Raw genomic sequence first — 23,638 nt, 5'->3', positions numbered from 1 at the left:
GACATTTCAGATATTATAAAGACATTTCAGATGGCTGTACCGCATCAATATCAGGGTCTGCTATATATTATAAAGACATTTCAGATGGCTGTACCGCATCAATGTCAGGGTCTGCTATATATTATAAAGACATTTCAGATATTATAAAGACATTTCAGATATTATAAAGACATTTCAGATGGCTGTACCGCATCAATATCAGGGTCTGCTATATATTATAAAGACATTTCAGATGGCTGTACCGCATCAATATCAGGGTCTGCTATATATTATAAAGACATTTCAGATGGCTGTACCGCATCAATATCAGGGTCTACTATATATTATAAAGACATTTCAGATATTATAAAGACATTTCAGATGGCTGTACCGCATCAATGTCAGGGTCTGCTATATATTGTAAAGACATTTCAGATATTATAAAGACATTTCAGATGGCTGTACCTCATCAATATCAGGGTCTGCTATATATTATAAAGACATTTCAGATATTATAAAGACATTTCAGATGGCTGTACCGCATCAATATCAGGGTCTGCTATATATTATAAAGTCATTTCAGATGTTATAAAGACATTTCAGATGGCTGTACCTCATCAATATCAGGGTCTGCTATATATTATAAAGACATTTCAGATATTATAAAGACATTTCAGATGGCTGTACCGCATCAATGTCAGGGTCTGCTATATATTATAAAGACATTTCAGATGGCTGTACCGCATTAATATCAGGGTCTGCTATATATTATAAAGACATTTCAGATGGCTGTACCGCATCAATATCAGGGTCTGCTATATATTATAAAGACATTTCAGATATTATAAAGACATTTCAGATGGCTGTACCGCATCAATATCAGGGTCTGCTATATATTATAAAGACATTTCAGATGGCTGTACCGCATTAATATCAGGGTCTGCTATATATTATAAAGACATTTCAGATATTATAAAGACATTTCAGATGGCTGTACCGCATCAATATCAGGGTCTGCTATATATTATAAAGACATTTCAGATATTATAAAGACATTTCAGATATTATAAAGACATTTCAGATGGCTGTACCGCATCAATATCAGGGTCTGCTATATATTATAAAGACATTTCAGATGGCTGTACCTCATCAATATCAGGGTCTGCTATATATTATAAAGACATTTCAGATGGCTGTACCGCATCAATGTCAGGGTCTGCTATATATTATAAAGACATTTCAGATATTATAAAGACATTTCAGATGGCTGTACCACACCAATGTCAGGGTCTGCTATATATTATAAAGACATTTCAGATATTATAAAGACATTTCAGATGGCTGTACCGCATCAATGTCAGGGTCTGCTATATATTATAAAGTGTAAAAAGTGAAGATCTGGAAATCATTTCGTAGCAGCCTGCAAGTGACCAGGTCCCCAGAAGTGAAATACTACAATAATGAAAACAGATAAAAACAAAAGCAAAGATAACAACCTTTTCCCCTGTAGCGGTGATGAGAAGGTCACCTCTTTCTGCCTTTCTTTTTAACAGGAAATCAAAGCTGAGCTGAAACAGATGGAATCAATAAAACAGAAGTATCGGAAAACAAATTCTGAGCAGGTTGGCTTGGATACTATGTTTTGTGTACTGTAATTTCTGTGGATTGCCAGTAGGTGTCAGTCTATCCACTTTGTTCTATTTAAGATAATTTGATAGCTATAGAAAACCTATACAAAAAGCTATACACCTTTGTTCTCCCACTCTAACCTGGCTGTGCCCCCCCCCCCCAGGGTCAGATGATCCAGCAGTTCACGAGGCCCAGCTGGAGAGCGAGAGGAGGCTGCGGCTGGACCTGCAGGACAGGTGAGCCGGGGGTCCAGGGAGCAAAGAGCAGTGCAATGGAGGCTGTCCAGGCTGCTCAGAACCACTCTTCAGATTAAAACTCTTTGTCAGACAGTGTTGACTCTTGTTTTACACTGGTTTATGAATGCCAGTGAATGTTTAAATAGCCATTGTTATTCCCTGTTATTGTTTTCCCAGATTAATTCCCTTTTTCAATGAGTTTTCTCTCTCCTGGTATGTTCCAGTCCCTGGAGGAGAAGGTGAGGCTGCTGAGGCAGGCTAAGGAGGCAGCGGAGCAGAGGCTGAGCGAGGCCAGTCTGGAGTCCCAGCAGGTACAGTGCAGAGAGACTGAGCAACACCAACGATTAGATCAGGGCCTTCATCAGTGTCTATCACATTCTTGGTCTTGGAGGAGTAATCCATCAGTATCTTGCACAGTATAGCTTAGCTTCATCACAGTTGGGCATGGAAAATCTTTCAGAATGTGTACTGCAGGGAACCTTCAAAAGTCCTGCATTTATAAACGTGCCTATGTGATAGTATAAAGTGATTCCACGCTTCCAGAATCGCATGGTTTCTGATCACATCTGCAGCATGCCCTGTACAATACTAGACACTTGCTGCTGGAACCAGATTAAGACGCTCTTACTGTCTGGGGAATAACGAGCCAGCCTTTAATATGCAACACCACCACGACCACATTAATTCCTCTGCCAAGTGCACTATACTGGAGCTGGAGCTATTACTGTAATGGGCACTCATTACAACCTGGCAGGACTTGCATCAGCAGGTCAGAGGGGGTCAAGGGCAAGGCTTACTCAGCATCTTCCAGTGACCAGGTTTCTGTTCATCAGAGAGATGGGATTGGTACAGCACTGACTGCAGCATCTTCAAGTGACCAGGTTTCTGTTTGTGAGAGAGATGGGATTGGTACAGCACTGACTGCAGCATCTTCCAGTGACCAGGTTTCTGTTCGTGAGAGAGATGGGATTGGTACAGCACTGACTGCAGCATCTTCCAATGACCAGGTTTCTGTTTGTGAGAGAGATGGAATTGTACAGCACTGACTGCAACTTCTTCCAGTGACCAGGTTTCTGTTTGTGAGAGAGATGGGATTGGTACAGCACTGACTGCAGTCTGAATGTAAACTCGTCCGCTACCTAGTAGCTGATTGATCTGAGAACTTTGTCAAGTTGGGTCTTAAAGGATCCCAGTGATTGTGCCTCAACAGCATTATATATCTCATTCCATCCCCTCACCACTCTCTGTGTGAAGAAGTGTCTCCTTCCCTCTGTCCTGAGGCTCTCTCCACTTCATTTCCACACTGTGTCCTCTGGTCCTGGTTTCTGTGCTGCACTTTAAGTAATGGTTTGGATTAATATGTCAACGCCTTTTAAAATTTTAAAGACTTCAATCATGTCTTCTTTGTTTCAGACTAAATAGATTTAGTTCTTTCATCCTTTCTTTGTAGCTCAGGCCTTTAAATCCTGGGATTACAACAAGTAATGCTGCACTGCTTCAATCAGTTATACCATTAGTATGGAAGCATGGAGGCTTTACTTTGGGCAGCAGAGGGAAGCAGAGGATAGCCACAGATATGACTGGGGAGAGACTGCTATAGAGAACAGAATCTAAACGGTGATAGAAGTTTGCTGTGTGTGTTTTCGTGTGTTTTCTCTACCCTGTGTTTGAACCCCAGGGGGATCCAGGGGAGCCCCTGCTGCTGAGACACCCCATCCAGCCCAGCCCAGCCAGCCTCCAGCTCTGGGAGACCAAGCAGGAGCTGAAACTGCTCTGCAGGAAGTACCAGACACAATGGACAAGAAGCGAGGCCCAAACACAGGGAGGCAGGATCTGTTATCCGCACTGCTGTGTGTCCACGTTGAAACTCGGTGCTGTTTTTAACTTCATGGTTCATTACTGGCGGTGAAAAAGAAGACCTTTTTCACTTATGAGCGAGGGTTAGGATTACAAGCATTGTTGATCGTCTCAGCCAATCAGAAATTCCAAGCAGAGCTGTCATGTGACGTTTAGAATCCAGGAAATTTAATCTGCCGTAATAACAGCTTGTTTTCAAACAGCACATTGCCGTCCACTACTTGAAAATGACTTCGTACACAAAATAACCCATTTGGTTTCATAATGGCCGTCGTGCACATTTGAAGTAATTGTGTCATTTTATGAGTGCATCTTGTAATTCAGCATCATGGAAGGGCATTTGATTTATTGGTTATCAAGAGTATGGAGATATCACTCAGAGACATCTTGAGTGATCCCAGTGGCCACAGCAAATAGAGCCACTGCTGTTCCAGTGACTGACTAGAAGAGTCTGCTGGAAGTACCTGTACTTATTATATAATGCAGTTAACTTATTTCATTTGTATATAAAGTATTTACTGCAAGATTGTTAATGTCTTTATAAATACGTAACACTAGTACTTCTATATTTTTACTTGTGTAAAATAAAATGCAGTATCTGATCAATATATAAAATGCAGTATCTGATCAATATTTAAAATGCAGTATCTGATCAATATTTAAAACGCAGTATCTGATCAATATATAAAATGCAGTATCTGATCAATATATAAAATGCAGTATCTGATCAATATATAAAATGCAGTATCTGATCAATATATAAAATGCAGTATCTGATCAATACTTAAAACGCAGTATCTGATCAATACTTAAAACGCAGTATCTGATCAATACTTAAAACGCAGTATCTGATCAATATATAAAATGCAGTATCTGATCAATATATAAAATGCAGTATCTGATCAATATATAAAATGCAGTATCTAATCAATGTTTGTTACTAACCAGATTGAAATGTTTTTTTTTTTTTTTTTATTGAAATTGAATGGCTGTCTCCTTCTTAATGGTACTGAAGTGAAATGATTTTTTTTTTAACTAAATATCTCATGAAATCAGTAGTACAGCGTTTTTTTTAAGATACAGGGAGACAGAGGCAAAGTGAATGAATACATCTGGATTTTTATTTATATTTTTACTTTATAGAGATTTCAGGTTGAAAAGCGATAAATAAAATGTGCACACAATGTTAAGTCAAAAAGCACAGTCATTAATGACAGTGTGTAGTTACATCATTCCATAGGGGTGCTTCAGGACACAACACTGACCACCGATCATAAAATACAAAAACATCTCAGTTCATTTTACAAATTACATTCAGTATTCAAACACAGCATGCCAGTATTCCCTGTTAAACATGTGTTGATTTCATTGCAGCAATGCACTCTCAAAGTCCCATCGAATCCCTGCTCAGCAGCCTCTCCTTTCTGTGATGCAGACAGGAGGGTTTGATTCCATTTTTTTTAGCAAGCCAGCGTTGTAAAAATACATGTTAATGGAAGTACTAAAAGGAAAAGTCTTTCTGGTGACGCTGAATATATGTTCCCTGTACAAACTCTGCTCAAACACCTCTTGCATTAGAAGCAAATATTCAGCCCTCCCCTCCAAACTCACTCCAGAAGTTTGTGATTTGAATGTAACTTTATCCTGCCTTTCCTCTAACTTGATATGTGCTGCTGTGTTCTCCTTTAAATTCCTGGTGTTTTATATCCATCAGCAAAAACTCAACGGCTACAAAGCAGTGTGCAGAAATTGCTTTGTTAAGACATACAACAAACCAGTTATTATAATACGTGTCATTACAAAGAATACATGGGATGGTAATAAACATACAGTATACAATATATAAAAATAACATCCAAAAGGGAAGCAGGAAACAAAAATGAGCAAATAGAAAATAAATAAATAAATAAATGGGGCACAGAGTAGGTGCGGGGTTCTGACTCCGGGGTCGGTCACCACACTGAACACTTGTGGATGGGGTGCATCGGAGACGCCCTGGGACAATGGAACACTCTGCCAAACTCGTCAAACTGGGACACGCTGCCGATCACCCTGCAGGGACCAGAGAGAGACCGCTGCTTCAGCAAAGCCACAATACCCAACATGTACAGCAATCACCTCAATAACAGGCGGAAACCAGCAGGCTGTAAAGTAAGTGTCAATGAGTTTTTTCTTTTCTATCAGTGTCCAGCTGGCTTACCTGTAATGCTCAGGGGCATGCTTGTCTGTCAGGAGCTGCAGGTAGGTGGACTGCGATCGCCTCTTCATGCACCAGTTCTGTACACAGGAGAGAGGAGAGGGACAGTGTCAGAGCAGAGGCAGATCTACTCTCAGTCCAGACTCCAGCACATATCCAGCGAGATCTGGGCTGCGTTGGAACGAACCAAACATTATACGAATGAGTTTGCCACACATCAACCTCTCCAGTCTTTTAGCTCATCAACGTTCAGGAACCTTAGCAAACACTGCAGTAGTAGAATGCAGTTGTGAACTTAAGCTCGCTGGTTCTGATTCCCAGGGTTGAGCCTTGCTGCTTTCAGATCATTACAGTACCTGGGCAAACGCGATGAACAGCAGCTGCTCGTGAGTGTATTTGAGGCCTGGGAGGGGCTGCTCTGGGCCGTGCTCTCGGATCCACTTCTGATAGGCCTGTGGCAGAACGAGAAAGAGGCACACACTGATACCGGTCCGGGGACAGGCAGACATTATATTGATATGCAGTCTTGGGACATTTCAGATGCGTGTTAAATTACAGCTCCAGGAGGGCTGCCAAAAGCCATACACATAACAAGGAGATAGTAAATAACCAGACTTACATAATAGGATAGTTTGAGGCCTCCCATATCTGCAATGTTCTCCCCGAGAGTGAGTTTGCCATTGACCTGTGGAGAGAGAGATGAACAGAGATTCCTAGTTACTGATAATACTCGACGGGCAAGGCGATTTAAAGATGACCAGGACCCTAAAGGTGAATGAATAGATTGGTGACCAGCACAGCCAGTGAAAGTTACCCTTTGGTTATAGACGGTGAAGTTGTCGTACAGCCGCACGATGCATTCAGCCTTCTTCTGGAATTTATAGTAGGACTCATCTGTCCACCACTGCTTCAGGTTGCCATAGCGATCGTACTGTCCGCCTGTAACGAGGGAGCAGAGTGAATCACGGGTGCAGGTGTATTGTTGCTGCATGCTGCTCTGCGTGTGTATTGCAACGCTGCTGTCTTACCCCAGTCATCATAGCCATGCGTCAGCTCATGCCCAATGATAGCACCAATCCCACCGTAGTTTAAAGACCTGAAATACCATTAAAACAAGGACATGACACAGATATAGGGTAATGCACTCCCATGAAGTTCCATAGTGCGTGTGTGTTTGTAATCTCTGCCCATGCCTGGTCAATCCAGCTGAGCGGCGTGTCACAGGCTGTCATTCATGGGAGCACGTTCACAGGTTCTGATTGGAGGAACTCTTTTAGGGGTGGTGAATACCCATCTTGCCAGGTGTTTGACTGCTAAGGGAAATGTGGATTTTTGATGGTATCGGTTTATGATTCCATTCTTTTATATTTGTTTGAAAATGCAGTTGTTTTATTTGATGAGGGCGCTTGGATCGTGGGATCGTGTATTCTTGCACCTGCCGTACCTGCCTTTCACATGCAATATATCCCATTAAACGTTCGTCAAAGTATTCTTCACTTGGTTGGTTTTCATTCAGCGCCACAATTACTGGTCTTTCTTCAAACAGATGATACCCCTCCTCCCCTCCACTCCCCAATTCTGAAACCATTTATTCAGGTACATCTCAGTGCTTTTTGAAATTTCACACATCACTGAATGCAAATATGCTTTGGGCTCACATCACTGGAGTGGGAGCTCACATACGGAGGGGAAAGGTATATTTAATGTAAAAATAAGACTAAAGTCATTATTCTTTGTGAAATGACAGCGTGGGAGTGCAACTATAGCACTACAGCGGTGCAATAGCTGGAGAGCGATCATTTTGTGAGGGGGTGGTTTTATACTCACTGAGGAAATTCTGGGTCGTAAAGGGTGGGCTGCAGTATTCCAGCTGGGAAAACTAAGAGAGAGACAGAGTGTGAGTGATGAATCACCTGGTGTAGCACACTTAATGGAGTGTTCATTACTGCTGTAAACGTGTTTATTTAAAGCACCGGTGCACGGTAAGCTTGCATCAACCCCAGCCAGCGAATTGGAAATCAGAGTCCTAAGTATGGTTTATTAAAGCTGCTAGTACAATCATTCGAGTGTTCATCCTGTCCCACTGCAGCTCCCTGCGGTTCCTTCTTTAACCCTGTAATGCACACCACTGCTGCACAAACTTTGCAGTCCTCATATTCTGTTTGCAAGCCAAACACAAAAGTTTAAACCTGCATGTATGAACAAGTGGGGCCCATAACAACTTTCAGTCACATACTGTGCACATTTTTAAGACTAGCGCAAACTAGTAGGTTACAGTAACTAGTCTAGTTGTCATGTTCCTGACTCACAGACTTTGTCTCCTTGACGGTTTCTCTACTTACCCATTTGATTCTTATTGGGCAGGTAGTATGCATTGAGGGCCTGGGGGGGCAGGAGCCATCTACAACAGAGCAGAGGTAGACATGTGATGAAGTTGGGTGGGGATGGGGTTTAGCAAAGCAGGTGACATGTTCAAATAGAACATTCTTTTCATGCTAATTTGTTTTTGAAGGTAGGGTAGAGAAACAGAGCGGACCAAGCATTAACTTGGCTGCTTTTATAATTAAGGTTTTCAGGCCAATTAGGTTGCATCATATTTTGATGAACATCTGTAATTTTAAACACGAGTCAAAAGATGACAAGTCTTTGTCCGTGTCTTTTTTTTTAACATTACGATTTTACTCCGCCACTTTTTAGGGCTTCTGCATATTTTGAAGATAACCTTCCATGCTGTTGCTTTGGGTAGAGTTGGGTTCCCTGCCCTACAGAAGAGACTATGCTCTGTCCCAGGACAGGGTTACTCACGCTGTTTTGTCCACCTCCTGGTGTATCTTCTTCACAGAGAGCTTGATGTTGAACTTGATGCTGTTCAGCACATTCTTGAAGTACGTTTTCTCACTCACTTCAAACTGAGAGAGAGCGAGAGAGATGAGTCACACAAGCGCAATAAACACCAGGCCAGCTAAATACATCATTAGAGATTCCAGCATCATCTTCATATATGCATTACGTTCTGGCTTCCACAAATGTAGTACTGAATTCTTTCAGCAATCACTGACCTTCTGGTCCCCTTAATAGAAACAATGCAATGACGATACAACGCTACAGCCGCCCTGCACTCAGAACATGAGCCAGGTTACTAGCTGGACCCACCCCGTATTCTGCATCGATGGCTTCTGGCTTCAGCAGGTAGTCCGGGTAACCAATCATCACCATCATAAGGCGCAGCTGAAGAAAAAAGAAAAAATAAAAAGTTGGAAATGCCGATACCCAGAGAATACCTGTCTTTAGAGCAGGTTCAGCTCAGTTTGATGCTCTGATTTCTTTATTTTTTGTGCAGAGGAGGAGGAAGGACGCTAGGGGCTCGTACCTTGGCCCTGGCCGCCTCTTTGGTCACCTCGTCCATCCAGTCGAGCTCCTGCAGCCGCCGGTCCAGCGAGTGTTTGATGTGTTCCACCAGCTGCTGCACCTGCAACGCACACACCAGCATCGTCACACGCTATTCCACTGCAAGGCTAATAGAGTGGACTCGGAGTGGAGCCGACTCAGTGGTGAGCTGATTGAGAGAGAGCTCGTCAGTGAAAGGGGCTGGCAGGACTGCTCGGTACTCTATATGGAGCTGATAACAAGGAGGACTCCAGAGCCTGGATGGGGGTTTGATTGGTTCAAGTTGGATTGACCCAGACTGGGAATGGTCCTTGTTGCCACCCCCTGTCCTACAGTATCAATACATTCTGGTGGACTGCAGACCGCAGCACTGTGTACTGCATGGCTTGTTGGCCAGGAGCACCTGATCTTGCACCCCGATCCCCTGAATGAACCCACCACCCCAGTGTGGAGAAGCCCACCTTGGCCTTGCTGGCAGAGGAGAAGTACTCCTCCACGAAGAGGGCCCCCAGCGCCATGCCGAAGTGCTTGTTGGCCTGGTTCAGGCACATGCGACCCAGCTCCAGCTGCTGCTCCGTGCCCTCGATCTCGTGGGAGAACTCATGGATGGTGTTGCGGAACGGTGTGGACAGATGCTCGCTCAGCGCCGCCACGATGCGCCACAGCATGTAGTTGTGCAGGACCCTGAGAGGAGGACAGGGGGGCACAGTGAGCTTTCCATAACGCCATTCATTTAATTTAATTTCATTTATTTATTTCTTAGCAGACGCCCTGACACCACACAGTAACCAAAGGGAGGAAGGAGTCATGAGGCATCTCATCCTGAGAGCTTGAAAACCAATGAAGCCTGGGCAGGTTGTATTTTCTACTGATACACGATTTAGACAAAAGATTTGTACCCTACATTAGCAGCAGTGTCTGCTGCAGAGAAAAATGAAAAAGCACTTCCCTCCATCGCAAACTGAAAAGCAGCAGAACTGGTGTAATTGAATTACTGTAGCCTGCCTGTAAGTGTATTAGAGAGAGTGTGTGTCTGTGTGTCTGTGTGTGTTCTGCACATCCTTTTAGGGCTGTTTCTCATTCATTTTTCATTGACTGAGTCAATCTTCTTAATCAGAATATAAAAGGTCCCTTAAGGATGAGTCTGAGCCCCGAGTGATCTGTATTCTGGAGCGTTCAGTGTCTGAAACTGCGGTGCCATGCGCGTACACACCAGGAGAGGGAGGGGGGAATGTGCACTCTGAACTTTTGAAGGCAGCTGAAAGCATTTAAAGAACATTAAATATTTCAGCTTGGAATTCTCAAAGGCTGATAACATTCCCCTTTGCAATCACATCTCTAAAAGGGAGGATTCAGCAGCCAGGTGTTTCACAGGTGATGCTCTAAAGGGAGGATTCAGCAGCCAGGTGTTTCACAGGTGATGCTGTAAAGGGAGGATTCAGCAGCCAGGTGTTTCACAGGTGATGCTCTAAAGGGAGGATTCAGCAGCCAGGTGTTTCACAGGTGATGCTGTAAAGGGAGGATTCAGCAGCCAGGTGTTTCACAGGTGATGCTGTAAAGGGAGGATTCAGCAGACAGGTGTTTCACAGGTGATGCTGTAAAGGGAGGATTCAGCAGCCAGGTGTTTCACAGGTGATGCTGTAAAGGGAGGATTCAGCAGCCAGGTGTTTCACAGGTGATGCTCTAAAGGGAGGATTCAGCAGCCAGGTGTTTCACAGGTGATGCTCTAAAGGGAGGATTCAGCAGCCAGGTGTTTCACAGGTGATGATGTAAAGGGAGGATTCAGCAGCCAGGTGTTTCACAGGTGATGCTGTAAAGGGAGGATTCAGCAGCCAGGTGTTTCACAGGTGATGCTGTAAAGGGAGGATTCAGCAGCCAGGTGTTTCACAGGTGATGCTCTAAAGGGAGGATTCAGCAGCCAGGTGTTTCACAGGTGATGCTCTAAAGGGAGGATTCAGCAGACAGGTGTTTCACAGGGGATGCTGTAAAGGGAGGATTCAGCAGCCAGGTGTTTCACAGGTGATGCTGTAAAGGGAGGATTCAGCAGCCAGGTGTTTCACAGGTGATGCTCTAAAGGGAGGATTCAGCAGCCAGGTGTTTCACAGGTGATGCTGTAAAGGGAGGATTCAGCAGCCAGGTGTTTCACAGGTGATGCTCTAAAGGGAGGATTCAGCAGACAGGTGTTTCACAGGTGATGCTGTAAAGGGAGGATTCAGCAGCCAGGTGTTTCACAGGTGATGCTGTAAAGGGAGGATTCAGCAGCCAGGTGTTTCACGGGTGTCATGAGCCCTGATACTGTTGTAGTTTTTCCAGTAAATCAAAGCTACTGTGAATACCCCCTAACCGGTGAGCCACCAGTGATTTCCAAGTGGGACAAAAAGAGAATCAACTGTAACCCAAGGAATCTGAACATAAACAATAAAATATGCAAAAAGAAAACAACATAATGGCCAGAGTTATCAGAGGTCTTTACTTTGGCGTGCAACTGAGCCCTGTAAACACAAGCATTGTTAACACTGCAAATGAACAGCAATCCCTAAGACAGGAACGCAGGTGTACATGCAATCACAGGAAAACACAACAAGGCAGCTTGCTGTGGAACAGTGGCGTAATACAGGAATGTAATGCATACTGGAGAGGTGGGGTGGGGGGGCTGCTCTGAATGGGATACAGAGACTGGGGGCACCAGCCAAACACCAACATAATAATAAGAATCATCATCATCAAGAAAAATAATACTAATCAACACCATAATCAATAATAATAACAACAACAATAATAATCATCACCATAATCAATAATAATACTAATAATAATCATTATCACCATAATAATAATAATAATAATAATATTGACGAGGAGGAGTTTACAGTGGAGTGCTTTTCTGACGGTGCAATGGATTGTGTTTACGTGTGAAGTTCATCTGTTCAGCTACATTACCTACATGGAGAGACAAACAGATATGCAGATAGAGAGATGCATAGACATACAGACAGACAGACAGATGGATGTGAGGTGTAGAGAGAGTCATCGCTGCTGTGCCAGTCCCTCATACAGACAGACAGACGGATGTGAGGTGTTGAGTGAGTCATCGCTGCTGTGCCAGTCCCTCATACAGACAGACAGACGGATGTGAGGTGTAGAGAGAGTCATCACTGCTGTACCAGTCCCTCATACAGACAGACAGACGGATGTGAGGTGTTGAGAGAGTCATCGCTGCTGTACCAGTCCCTCATACAGACAGACAGACGGATGTGAGGTGTAGAGAGAGTCATCGCTGCTGTGCCAGTCCCTCATACAGAGACAGACGGATGTGAGGTGTTGAGAGAGTCATCGCTGCTGTACCAGTCCCTCATACAGACAGACAGACGGATGTGAGGTGTAGAGAGAGTCATCGCTGCTGTGCCAGTCCCTCATACAGAGACAGACGGATGTGAGGTGTAGAGAGAGTCATCGCTGCTGTACCAGTCCCTCATACAGACAGACAGACGGATGTGAGGTGTAGAGAGAGTCATCGCTGCTGTACCAGTCCCTAGCAGAGCCATGTCTGGAGTCTTTAACAAGATTCCTCTCGTCTCCTCGGAGCTCAGTGAGGAATTCCAATATGTTTATTGACTTTCACAGTAAAAGAGGTTGGAGGAGATCAATAGCAATTATCTTAAGCCATCTGTGTACTCAGATGAGACTAAACCAGTTAGAACACCCTGGTGCATTCAAATTAGCCCTGCGAGGTTTTAGTTGTGCTTGGGTTTGATAGCCCCTGTGCTTTTACATTAGCGGAAGGCTGATTAAGACTCCCAGGGCTTTCTTGTGCTGTGGCTCTGATAAGATCCCTTACATTGAGAAACGTCTTCTTACCCAAACAGTGTTTAGGGTTATAATATCAGCATTTCCCTCGGCACGACCATTGCCAATAGAGAATCGACTCCCACCCTCATCTCCGGTTGCAAGAAGTTCTCATTTAAAGTATGGAATGTACTGCCCTATTTTTTTGGAATGCATTATTTTTCTGAATCGTCTCCCGACAGTTTTATAAATGCTTTGCATTTTGATATGTGCATTTCTATTGAATGCTGTTGTATGCAGAGTTGACCGAGCTGCAGATTAATGACTCCGCTGACCCCCGCCCCCCCGTCCCCCCGGTACCTTTTCGGGGTGGTCTTGATGATGTCAGACACTTTCTGCATGTAATCCGTGGCAAGCACGACGATCTCCTCGTCTTCTGACAAGTTGTCGTGGAATATCCTGTCCAGCAAACGTTTCCAGTGTAGCTGCAACACAAACACACAACGCAGAATGGGTTTAGGAAAACAATTCCACAGAAGACCCAGCGGTACTAATTCCTGCAATCAGCAGGGTTTTTAAATAGAATAACGCTGTGCTGGCACTCGTACTCGCAATTGCCTTTAAGAAGTGCTATCGGCAGGCATTCAATAAATCCACTCATCGAGGTTTTGATTTCAAAACAAGAAAAGCTGTCCTTCCCTCACCTTTACAATCGACTACCGATCAATGGGAATTGACTTCTGAATGGATTTATTTAATACTTGTCTATAAAGACTTATTAAGGGCAATTCCGAGTGCGAGTATCAGCACACCCCTGAATAATAGACCATTGCTGAAGCCATATACACGGCTGCTGTACTTTACATACAACTTATACAGAGAGCAGAAATGGGCATGGGCCAATTCCAGCTTCAGACATTTTAAGATATAAAACCACATATTTTATATGCAAAATGCAGCATTACCCAAATAGCATCCCATTTTATCAACCCGTGAAGACTCCCGTGATAGAGACAGGGGTGTGGGAGTGGATAACAGATTTATTAAAATCACTTACGCTTGGTGCTATCCTCTGTAATTGCCTGAGGGTAATTCTGTTATACATGGTGCTGATATCTCTTCTTTGTTCATCAAACTCTGAAATAGTTATCTGAGCACAAATGGAAAAAAGAAGCGTTATCACTAAGACTGCAGACCCAGCACACATTACCCAGAGAGGAACTACAAACAACTCTATCCCTCTGTGTAAAAGCTATCTTCAGGGAAGCACACACACAACTCGGGGAGAAAAAAAGGAAATAAATGCGAGCCATCCTGTTTAAAAAACAAAAAACAAAAACAGCTACGGTTGGCAGAATCATAAAACCCTAGTGAAAGTCAAATGGAACTGGAATTCGCACACCAGCTAAATGAAGGCACTTTGCACAAATGGCTCGAGCGCTTCTCTCATCTGTAAAAGAAACCAGAAAATCCCTGGATTCAGCTGTGACTGTATCGAAAAAAATTTAAATAAAACTGCACACCATTACAATAATAAACCTTGCTTTAAATGGCACTGCCACTTTGTCCTTCCACTGAATCCTAGTCAAGGTCAGCAGACTGCAGTTCCAGCCAAGATGCGGACAGGCATTGCCTGGTTATTCTGTATGACAGGAATTGAGTATAGTAGGGTTCCCACCTGTCCCTGCTTTCCCCGGATCGTCCCGGTTTTGATGAAGGTGGGAATTCAATATGACTTCCCAAGACACTTAATGCCAGTACCATCAATTGAGCCCAAGTTAGATAAATCAGGATACAGTATTATCAGGATACAGTATTCCTGCAATAGACGCACAATACTAGTTGGTTGTCAATACTATAGTAGTAATAATATTAATGTTTCCTATTGGATGAATAGAGGATTTCTAAACAGAGTTTACACCTTTAACACCCACCCCGTCTGTTCGGAGGTCCAGTTTTTTTTTGTATGTCAGAGGTGTAGAGAGGTTAAATGATGGTTCAAAGAGGTCACTCCCATTGACCAGTAGAGTATACAGAGGTCACTCACATTGGCCAGTAGAGTATACAGAGGTCACTCACATTGGCCAGTAGAGTATAGAGAGGTCACTCACATTGGCCAGTAGAGTATACAGAGGTCACTCACATTGGCCAGTCGCATCTCCAGCAGCAGGATCTCCTCACATTTCTGCATGGCGTTTTCAGCTCCCAACAGACTCACCAGTCTCTCCATCAGAGTCTTGTAGGCAGCTAAAATCTGTACAGAAAAGCACAGGCTCTGATTAATGAAGCCGATCTACGATTCATAGTGTGTATATCATTATCACCATCATTACCATCATTATCCTCATCATTAGTGTTTGTAGCCCAATGCACTAATTAACATTCTGAACAAACTGACTCATTCAACACTGGCTACCAGCCGGACAGCAGTTCATTTTTTTTTTTTTTAAATTTGGAATCTGCAATTATTTTTTCTCGTTTTTTCTCCCCAATTTGGAAAGCCCAACTATTTTTCTTATTTCAACCCGGCTCACCGCTGCCACCCCCGCGCTGACTCGGGAGAGACGAAGACGGACACACGTGTCCTCCGAAACGTGTGCAGTCAGCCGACTTCTTCTTTTCACTCTGCAGGCCCGCCATGCAGCCACCTCAGAGCTACAGCGTCGGAGGACCGCGCAGTTCTGGGCAGCTTACAGACAGGCCTGCAGTTTTTTTTTAATTATTTTATTTGACCCTTTTAGTACCAACTGCAAACGGCTTTTTGTTCATAGTCTCACCCTCTCTCTACCAGAAACAAAAGTCACATTTCTAGGACAGCTTATTTTTTACATTTTAATTGCGTTGTGTGACTTTGCTTCTGGGAAACTCATTTCAGACCAGATTTAAAAAGCTGTTGATGTAACCAGACTAGGAACATGCAGCTCAGCAGCTCAGCAGCTCAGGATGTGAAAAGCAGGGCCGGCTCATTCTCTTCAATGCAAAAGCAGAGGGCCATCCATGCACCCGCCCCCCTGCAAGCCCTCCTCCAATCAGAGACTGGAGGCTATGTCAAGTGCTCAGTTGACAGCTTATTGGACAAGTCCTTTAATTGAAGTATGGACAGCAGCACATACTCTGAACAGTCTTCATATTGCCTAATGCACTTGTACTGTTTTTATAACACTGGACTCACAGTATCTTCAGTCTTCAACCTTCCCATGAGGAATAAACCCCACCCTTTGTATGTAGTCTGCAGCTGAGCACACCGATGCAGCTCCTTATATGGTCCCCTGACAGGCAGGCAGACAGACAGGCAGACAGACAGGCAGACAGACAGACAGCTCACCTTGATACTGTCTTCATCCTGCCCCAGGTAGAGGGTCCTTTCTGGTAAGGTGAGCCCTTCCTGGTCAATCTGAAATACAAACATAAATAAATCATTTATTTTATGCTCATTATGGTAATGTTTTTATTTCAAAAGAATTCTGTGGCATGAATTAGTGTTTAACTGTTATGAGCAATTACACATTTACTGAAACCAGATATCAGCGCTGTTCCAAAAACTCAATAACCTATAGCTGTCTTTGTTCAAATGATGTCTGAATTATTTATTGGAGCAGTAAACTACCACTATACTGTACGTCCTAATAAAACTATTATTTAATATCTTTATATCTCCTGTGATACCTTATGTGGCACATATCAGACAGTGCCTGCTAAACAGATCTGTGGCACAGAGCAGACAGTGCCTGCTAAACAGATCTGTGGCACAGAGCAGACAGTCCCTGTTAAACAGATCTGTGGCACATATCAGACAGTGCCTGCTAAACAGATCTGTGGCACAGAGCAGACAGTGCCTGCTAAACAGATCTGTGGCACAGAGCAGACAGTGCCTGCTAAACAGATCCCCGCTATAAAGGTCTGGGCTTCGAGCAAGCACACAAGCATGCATGTAGAAAAACAACTTTCTCCTTGATAGTCTATAATATGATGAAATGAAAGATAAGTACAGGTTGCACAGCTTGAGCATTGCCGCATGCATGAGTTCACAGCACAGGTGTTATGGAAATGACAGTACGTTACTGATTATATAGTGCTACTGTGTAAAACTAGTCTTTATGATGTGTGTAACGTTGCTATCTGAATCAAGTGTTTGAAATGATCACGCGCCTTGAATGGTAGCTCAGTTATTGTATTACGACAGAGGGGTTGTTGTTGCCACTGTGATAAATGAGCACACATTATCTGCTTGAGTTGTGATTCTCTGGGTCTGTTTGTTATGTATTGAGTTAAATATGGTGATGGGGAAACACAAAACTAGGAAACGGGGAGATCAACTAATACGGATGTCTTGTGGTGTCTCTGTAACTACTGGATATTGTGGAACTTGCAGCGCATCACAAGGGCTTACACTGCTATTTATTTATGATTTGTTTCATTACAATCAGGTGCAGGGGTTCATTTTATTGTACAGGACTGTTGGGGATCTTGATGGGAAGGGTGCGGTGGGTAACCACTGTGTCAATGAGAAACAGTGCAGAAAATCCACCCTAAACAATCAGGAGAGCACTTGAACTGATCAGCCCCTTCGCTCATCAAGCTCTTCCACCATTCATCTGAAGAACACTTTATTATCGCAAGCCTGGGACTGTCACGCCCCATTAGTTTCAGTGATGCCTGACATGTGAGCGTATGCCATCAGTCATTCTTAGAGCAGAATGTGCAGTACACGCGCACACACACACATGCACACACACACGCATGCAGTCACGCAGTCACGCACACACACGCACACGCACACACACGCACATTTATCTTTGCCTATTGTGTATATATATATATATATATATATATATATATATATATATATATATATATATATATATATATATATATATATATCCTATATCACACAGACAAATGGTCATTGTGCATTTCATTACCGATAAGGAAACAGGCAAATAATTTAAAAGCAAATTAAATAAAATCTGCTGGAAACCACTTGTAATAAATGCTTCAGTGACACTATAGTACCGTTATTCTATAGCAGTGGACAATGACACTAGCTCATGTGTTACAGTATATTTACTACCAATCCCAATGTTAGTTTGGATCTGTTCAGAACTTGTACAAGTTAATCATCAAGTTAATCATCATTCATCAATAGTAAATTTCAAGTATAAACCATGCTCCATTATGGAATTACTTTAAACAGCCCAACTGTGTAAAGCGCAATGGTACAGAATAGCCAGCGCAGTCTCGGCCATCGGGACTATCTGAACTGTCCTTCCACGTGCATTGGCATAGTCATTAAAACAGCTCAGCCAAGCCGGCTGCCTCCAATAATGCATCTCCAGTCCTCCTGAATAAAGACTGCTGTTAATCTTGGTGTTTGGTCTTTCCCTTTCTTTATTTTTACTCAAGAGGATTGAATGGTGGAGCCCACTTTACCTCAAGAATTGATTTCCCCCTGTCTGCGCGTAGCGGCCGCTATGCTGGCTGCATGTTAATATTATCTGGGTATGTCTGTCCTGAATGGAGCCAAGCTCCACTCCTTCCCCCTGTGCTGTTTATATTGTCAAACGTGTTGGAAGTTAAGCCTTTCAGAAAAGGTCCTGGCAGTAAACTATACTTCATATATTCAGTGAATGCAAAACCACACAGTGAGGTGCTTACTGTATGGGTTCAGTTAAACTGTTCCTGGGAATGTAGTGCTTCACTGCCTTCCAATTTCAGAGATCTTATCAGAACCAATCATCTCACAGACAAGGCAGCACCTTGGTGTGTTTCTTCTGATGTAGTCGGGACAGCGGATGGCAAACATTGATTCAAGCAGTAGTACCCACCGTGATCTAGGCAATCCTCGCTCTGTGACTGCGCTCTAGCTCTAGTGCACGAGGGCAGCTTCTTAGTTTGCTAGTTTGCATTAGTGCTGTCTGTGATTAAGCCATCCTTAGCCTAACTAGGATCTCCAGCGAGAGAATGCTACAGTACAAGAATACAAGTGCTGGATTGGCTCGTGTGCCTTCGCTCCCTGGACTCACCCTGATTGCGTTCCTGGAGGAGTTCTTATCGCTCCCTGGACTCACCCTGATGGCATTCCTGGAGGAGTTCTTATCGCTCCCTGGACTCACCCTGATGGCATTCCTGGAGGAGTTCTCATCACTCCCTGGACTCACCCTGATGGCGTTCCTGGAGGAGTTCTTATCGCTCCCTGGACTCACCCTGATGGCATTCCTGGAGGAGTTCTTATCACTCCCTGGGCTCACCCTGATGGCGTTACTGGAGGAGTTCTTATCACTCCCTGGACCCACCCTGATGGCGTTACTGGAGGAGTTCTTATCATCCCCTGGACTCACCCTGATGGCATTCCGGGAGGAGTTCTCATCACTCCCTGGACTCACCTTGATGGCGTTCCTGGAGGAGTTCTTATCGCTCCCTGGACTTACCCTGATGGCGTTCCTGGAGGAGTTTTTATCGTCCACACTGACGGTCAGAGAGAAGAACACGGCCGTGCTGTAGACCCCCTGGGTCCTGTAGAGCAGCTCGTTGAAGTCCCCCACCAGGTCCCAGCCCCCACAGCTCTCGATCACATCCATCATGGGCAGGGCCCCAAGCCGGTCGATCTCCCGCATGTCCACGCAGGAGCGGTAGAACTCCTTGACCTTCCTCTCGGCCGAGCCCCTGTCCTTGCGGCGCACCGGCCGCAGCAGGAGGCTCTGCAGCTTCTCCTCGTTCTGCTCCCCGATGGCGCTGATGATCCCGTAGCTCAGCTTGTCCTCAGGGATGCCGTGGCGCCGCAGCCAGCCCCCGCAGGCGAAGGAGTAGAAGTCTGTGCAGGGGTCGATGGTGGGGTCGATGTTTCCCGAGATGAAGCGAGAGGCCCTGAGGAAGGCCTTCTTCTTCTGGCAGTCCTCCAGGCAGTGGCTCTCCGGCTCCAGGGACAGGTACTTGAGCACCAGCATGCTGCCCAGGATGACGCACAGCCCCGCAGCGAAGACCAGGGCGGACATGAGGCAGATCTCCCGCTTGCTCCAGCGTGGCAGGGCGCTCCCGGGCTGCTTCCTGCCAGCCAGGTGCAGGTTCAGCCCATTGCTCAGGGTGCTGCCGCTGGTGTACTTGCTCACGTACTTCACCTCCTGGAACTCGTCGTAGTGAGCAGTCAGGGAATAGGTGTTATCCATGGTGCTTCGAACGGTGTTACAGCAAGCAATGAAAGACAAGGGTTCTGATATCCAGCAGGAAGGATGCAGTTTAATTCAATGCCATGTCATGCCTCGTCCTCCTCCTCCTCTTCCACCACCAACAAAAAAGTCTTGTATTTCAGTACAATCCCATTTCTTTGAACATGCTTTCTGTCTTCATGTGCTGGAGGATGACTTCCTAGAGGATAAGAAAAAGACAAGAAAACTTCATTCAATTCTGTGACGTTTTAAACTCGTAAAATATTTTGGCTCTAACATTGCAGTCGACTCGTGAAATATATAGATCTGCTGCCTGGCAGTAATCTGCATGGAGGAAGGGGGGGGCGGGGGGGGCGGTAGACGGGGGGTTAATATGAGTGTCAGTGGTACCCTAGACAAAGCACTGACCTCTAACGTCACAAGGGTCACGGGTTAAAAACCTGCCAAGAAATGACATGAACTAGCTCCCCAGAGTGGCATAGGGAAATATATGCACTGTTTTATAGCATTACTAAAATTGATGCTGATGAAATGGATAACGGTACATTTAAAACCCTGCGTGGTATCGACTGCTGATGAAATGGATAGCGGTACATTTAAAACAAGTTTTCTCATTCCTCATTGATTTGTTGAATATTTTTCAAACAAAGTGGTGCACGGTATGTTTAAAAGCTTCACTGTTGTTTCAGACATTTCGGATCCGCTTTCCTGCTAATGAAAATTAAAAGCAGAATATCAATCCCCAAAGAGCAGGTTCGCAGCTCTGTCCTATTAAACCTGGCAACGAGCCACAGACATCTGGCTAAGTAAAAACGTTCCTCACCCGGGCACAGAGTCAGAGCAGGGGAAAAAAGCTAAGTGCAATTCTAATTTCCTTCAAGGGGAGAATCGGATGAATGAAGGTGAGACGAAACACGGATGCAGTGATAGGGTGCAGCATAAACAACGCCCAAAGCAAAGCCTGTTGATGCAAGGGGTTCGAAGTACAGGAGAAAACTTCCTTGCTGACCTTTATTCTAATGAAATGCTTGATGCCATAAAACACTGTCACATTGTTCACCTGGGATTGTATTGCGCTCCCCCCAACCCACCCTTCTTTTTTACTTGCTTAATCAAGGTTCATCTGAGGACTACAAAGTGCCTGAATTGTTAGTTTCTAGTTTTGTAACATTCATTTTATTTCAGTCTTAATGGACTCATGGTATGAGGAGTGGACTATACTAATGTAATAAAAAAAAACACGTTTAAAAAATATGTTTTTTTTAACAAAAATAATTCTTATAGAATTTCAGATGTTACAATCTGGATGCATTTATAAAACACAGCATTGTTAAACACAACTGTTGCCACTCTGATCCGCTCCACAATCTCCAACAGACATCTGTGGACAGACTGTATTACTGCCAGAGTCCCAGGTAGTCCTGATACAGGCAGGCACGGACTGAAGCAATTGAAATGAGAAGCAGCCCTGGGATTCAGAAGTAGCTAATCTGGGTGGCTGTAATTCATCTCCACAGTAATCTAATCTAAAACAAGGACTCCTGCACTGACCTCCCGGAAAAACTAATAAACAATTTGAACAAAACAGGCTAGCATCCTCCCAAAATGTAGTCTGATATCACTGTGGTGGGTGTATAACCCCACTTATCTGGCTAGATTTCATTAATTTCTTACTTACTTGCACCTCATTCTCTGTCACCCGTTTACCCATCAATATCCAGCCCTGTCTTACAGGCGTTGTCACTTTCTTTACTTAGACATCTTTTCTATCTATATTTTCTCCAACTAAATCAATCAATCTATCTATCTATCTATCTATCTATCTATCTATCTATCTATCTATCTATCTATCTATTGTTTCCTGGCAAATACATAATAATTATTATTTTAAACAAAATCTAATTTTATTTATTTAAGTCTGACTTGCTGATAGACTTATATACCTTGTTTTTTTAATTTGTTTTTATAGATACATTTAATTTTGTATCTTTGGTTTTTAGCCTGTACAACAATCTAGACTGTTTGAACCGAGTGAGCCTTTTCTGCATTTAAAGGTGCCTGCACTTGCTAGAAAAGAATCATTTCTGCAAACAAATGAAGTTTTTGGTTCCCTTTTTGTATCGAGTGCTACCCTTTCAAGCAGAGCCGCCCTCATAGATTCATTATACTGTGTGTATCTCAAATATAACATGCACACATACTGCACAGCTTCTAATACAAAAGTAGAGACAGAGGAAGACACTTACCCTGAGTAAGATGTGCAGCGGAGGTGAGGAGAGCTCTGCAGATTACAGAGAGTGGGAGCAGCAGCAGTGTGCAGGTCCAGCACATGTACAAGTGTTGAGACTGTGAGAGAGCGAGAGGGAGAGAGGGAGAGAGGGAGTGGGAGCTGCTCTGAGCTCTAGACTGGGAGCCTGTCCTCCCCACCTGTCTCAGTAAAGTCAGTGGTGAGAGCTCAGTACTGCAGCTGTGAAACGAGATCACACTGTCCTGTACGGAGCTGTCAACTGCGCCAGCGCTCTGTGTGTGTAAACATTAGATACACAATGATTATGCAAATAAGCTTTCTTGTAGCCCATGCCATTAAAATCTTACCTCATAGTCCATTTACTGGAATGAGTAGCAGCCACTGAACTAAATGATACAAGCAAGGGAGCATCATGCAAGGAGTTGACGTTCTTTCTTTCTTTCTTTCTTTCTTTCTTTCTTTCTTTCTTTCTTTCTTGTTTTCTTTCAAGGGAGTGTTCTTTCAACCCGCTCTTGTCCAGGGACGATCAGAGGTCGGTGCATTAAAAGGGTTGGGAGTGTGGTCTTGTTAAAGGGAAAGCTCTTTTGTATCCTTTTGATTAGACTCCAGGGTCTGAACCCTGTTGTTAAGTGTGTGTGTGTGTGTGCCTGTGTTTGCACCCCCCCCCTTCATTAAATGAACCCCCCACTGCCGCATTCCCCACTACAGTACTATCTAAATGCAGTTTTGTTGTGTGATTTAGCTGATGTAAATACAATGTAATTATGGTGCTGCGTTCCATGTAGCTGCTTTAATGAAGAAAAAACAAACAAAGTAATGAAGTGAAATAAAATATATATTTTTTCTTCTCTTTTATTTTTGCTGAGTGTTTAAGGACAGCAGCTCCTTGATTATATTTAACCAGAGCGAGGGCATCCTTATTAGAATATATTATGGAACCCTCGATTCACACAGGGATTATCTGATGTTTTCATGTACGTTCTTTGTTTGATTCATGGTACTTGATTTCCAGCTAAAAGGAAACGCCGGGGTCTCAAATTACTGGTTATCAAGCAGTTACTAAAACAAACACCGCTGGTGCCAAAGACACAGAAACCGCTCAAGAGAAAGAGCCTCCTGCATTTCCAATAGCATTTAACCCTAACCATGCCGCTGT

General features: G+C 43.9%; 1 protein-coding gene and 1 long non-coding RNA gene across 2 annotated transcripts; one reads left to right on the top strand and one right to left on the bottom strand.

Annotated features, from left to right (window-relative positions):
* Positions 1 to 946: 946 nt before the first annotated feature.
* Positions 947 to 4,610, top strand: LOC131740034 (uncharacterized). Its single transcript, XR_009330658.1, has 4 exons — positions 947 to 1,601; positions 1,772 to 1,844; positions 2,069 to 2,155; positions 2,678 to 4,610. It is a non-coding gene; the product is annotated as an uncharacterized LOC131740034 (long non-coding RNA).
* A 190-nt stretch (positions 4,611 to 4,800) lies between these two features.
* On the bottom strand, positions 4,801 to 23,124 carry LOC117417174 (endothelin-converting enzyme-like 1). The gene is made up of 18 exons (XM_059034251.1): positions 22,481 to 23,124; positions 19,500 to 20,433; positions 16,397 to 16,465; positions 15,215 to 15,325; positions 14,129 to 14,221; positions 13,432 to 13,556; positions 9,747 to 9,969; positions 9,269 to 9,367; positions 9,052 to 9,126; positions 8,704 to 8,807; positions 8,241 to 8,299; positions 7,726 to 7,777; positions 6,927 to 6,994; positions 6,713 to 6,837; positions 6,518 to 6,583; positions 6,255 to 6,350; positions 5,902 to 5,978; positions 4,801 to 5,753 (listed from the first exon to the last, which is right to left on the bottom strand). The coding sequence occupies exons 2-18, from the start codon at positions 20,232 to 20,234 to the stop codon at positions 5,654 to 5,656; spliced, it is 2,277 nt and encodes a 758-aa protein (XP_058890234.1). The 5' UTR covers positions 20,235 to 20,433; positions 22,481 to 23,124; the 3' UTR covers positions 4,801 to 5,653.
* Positions 23,125 to 23,638: the final 514 nt, after the last annotated feature.

The sequence above is a fragment of the Acipenser ruthenus genome, chromosome 12 (genome assembly GCF_902713425.1).
Source record: "Acipenser ruthenus chromosome 12, fAciRut3.2 maternal haplotype, whole genome shotgun sequence".
Taxonomy (NCBI): Eukaryota; Metazoa; Chordata; class Actinopteri; order Acipenseriformes; family Acipenseridae; genus Acipenser; species Acipenser ruthenus.
Note: the sequence above shows the minus strand (reverse complement) of the source record. Positions and strands in the feature narration are given on the sequence as shown.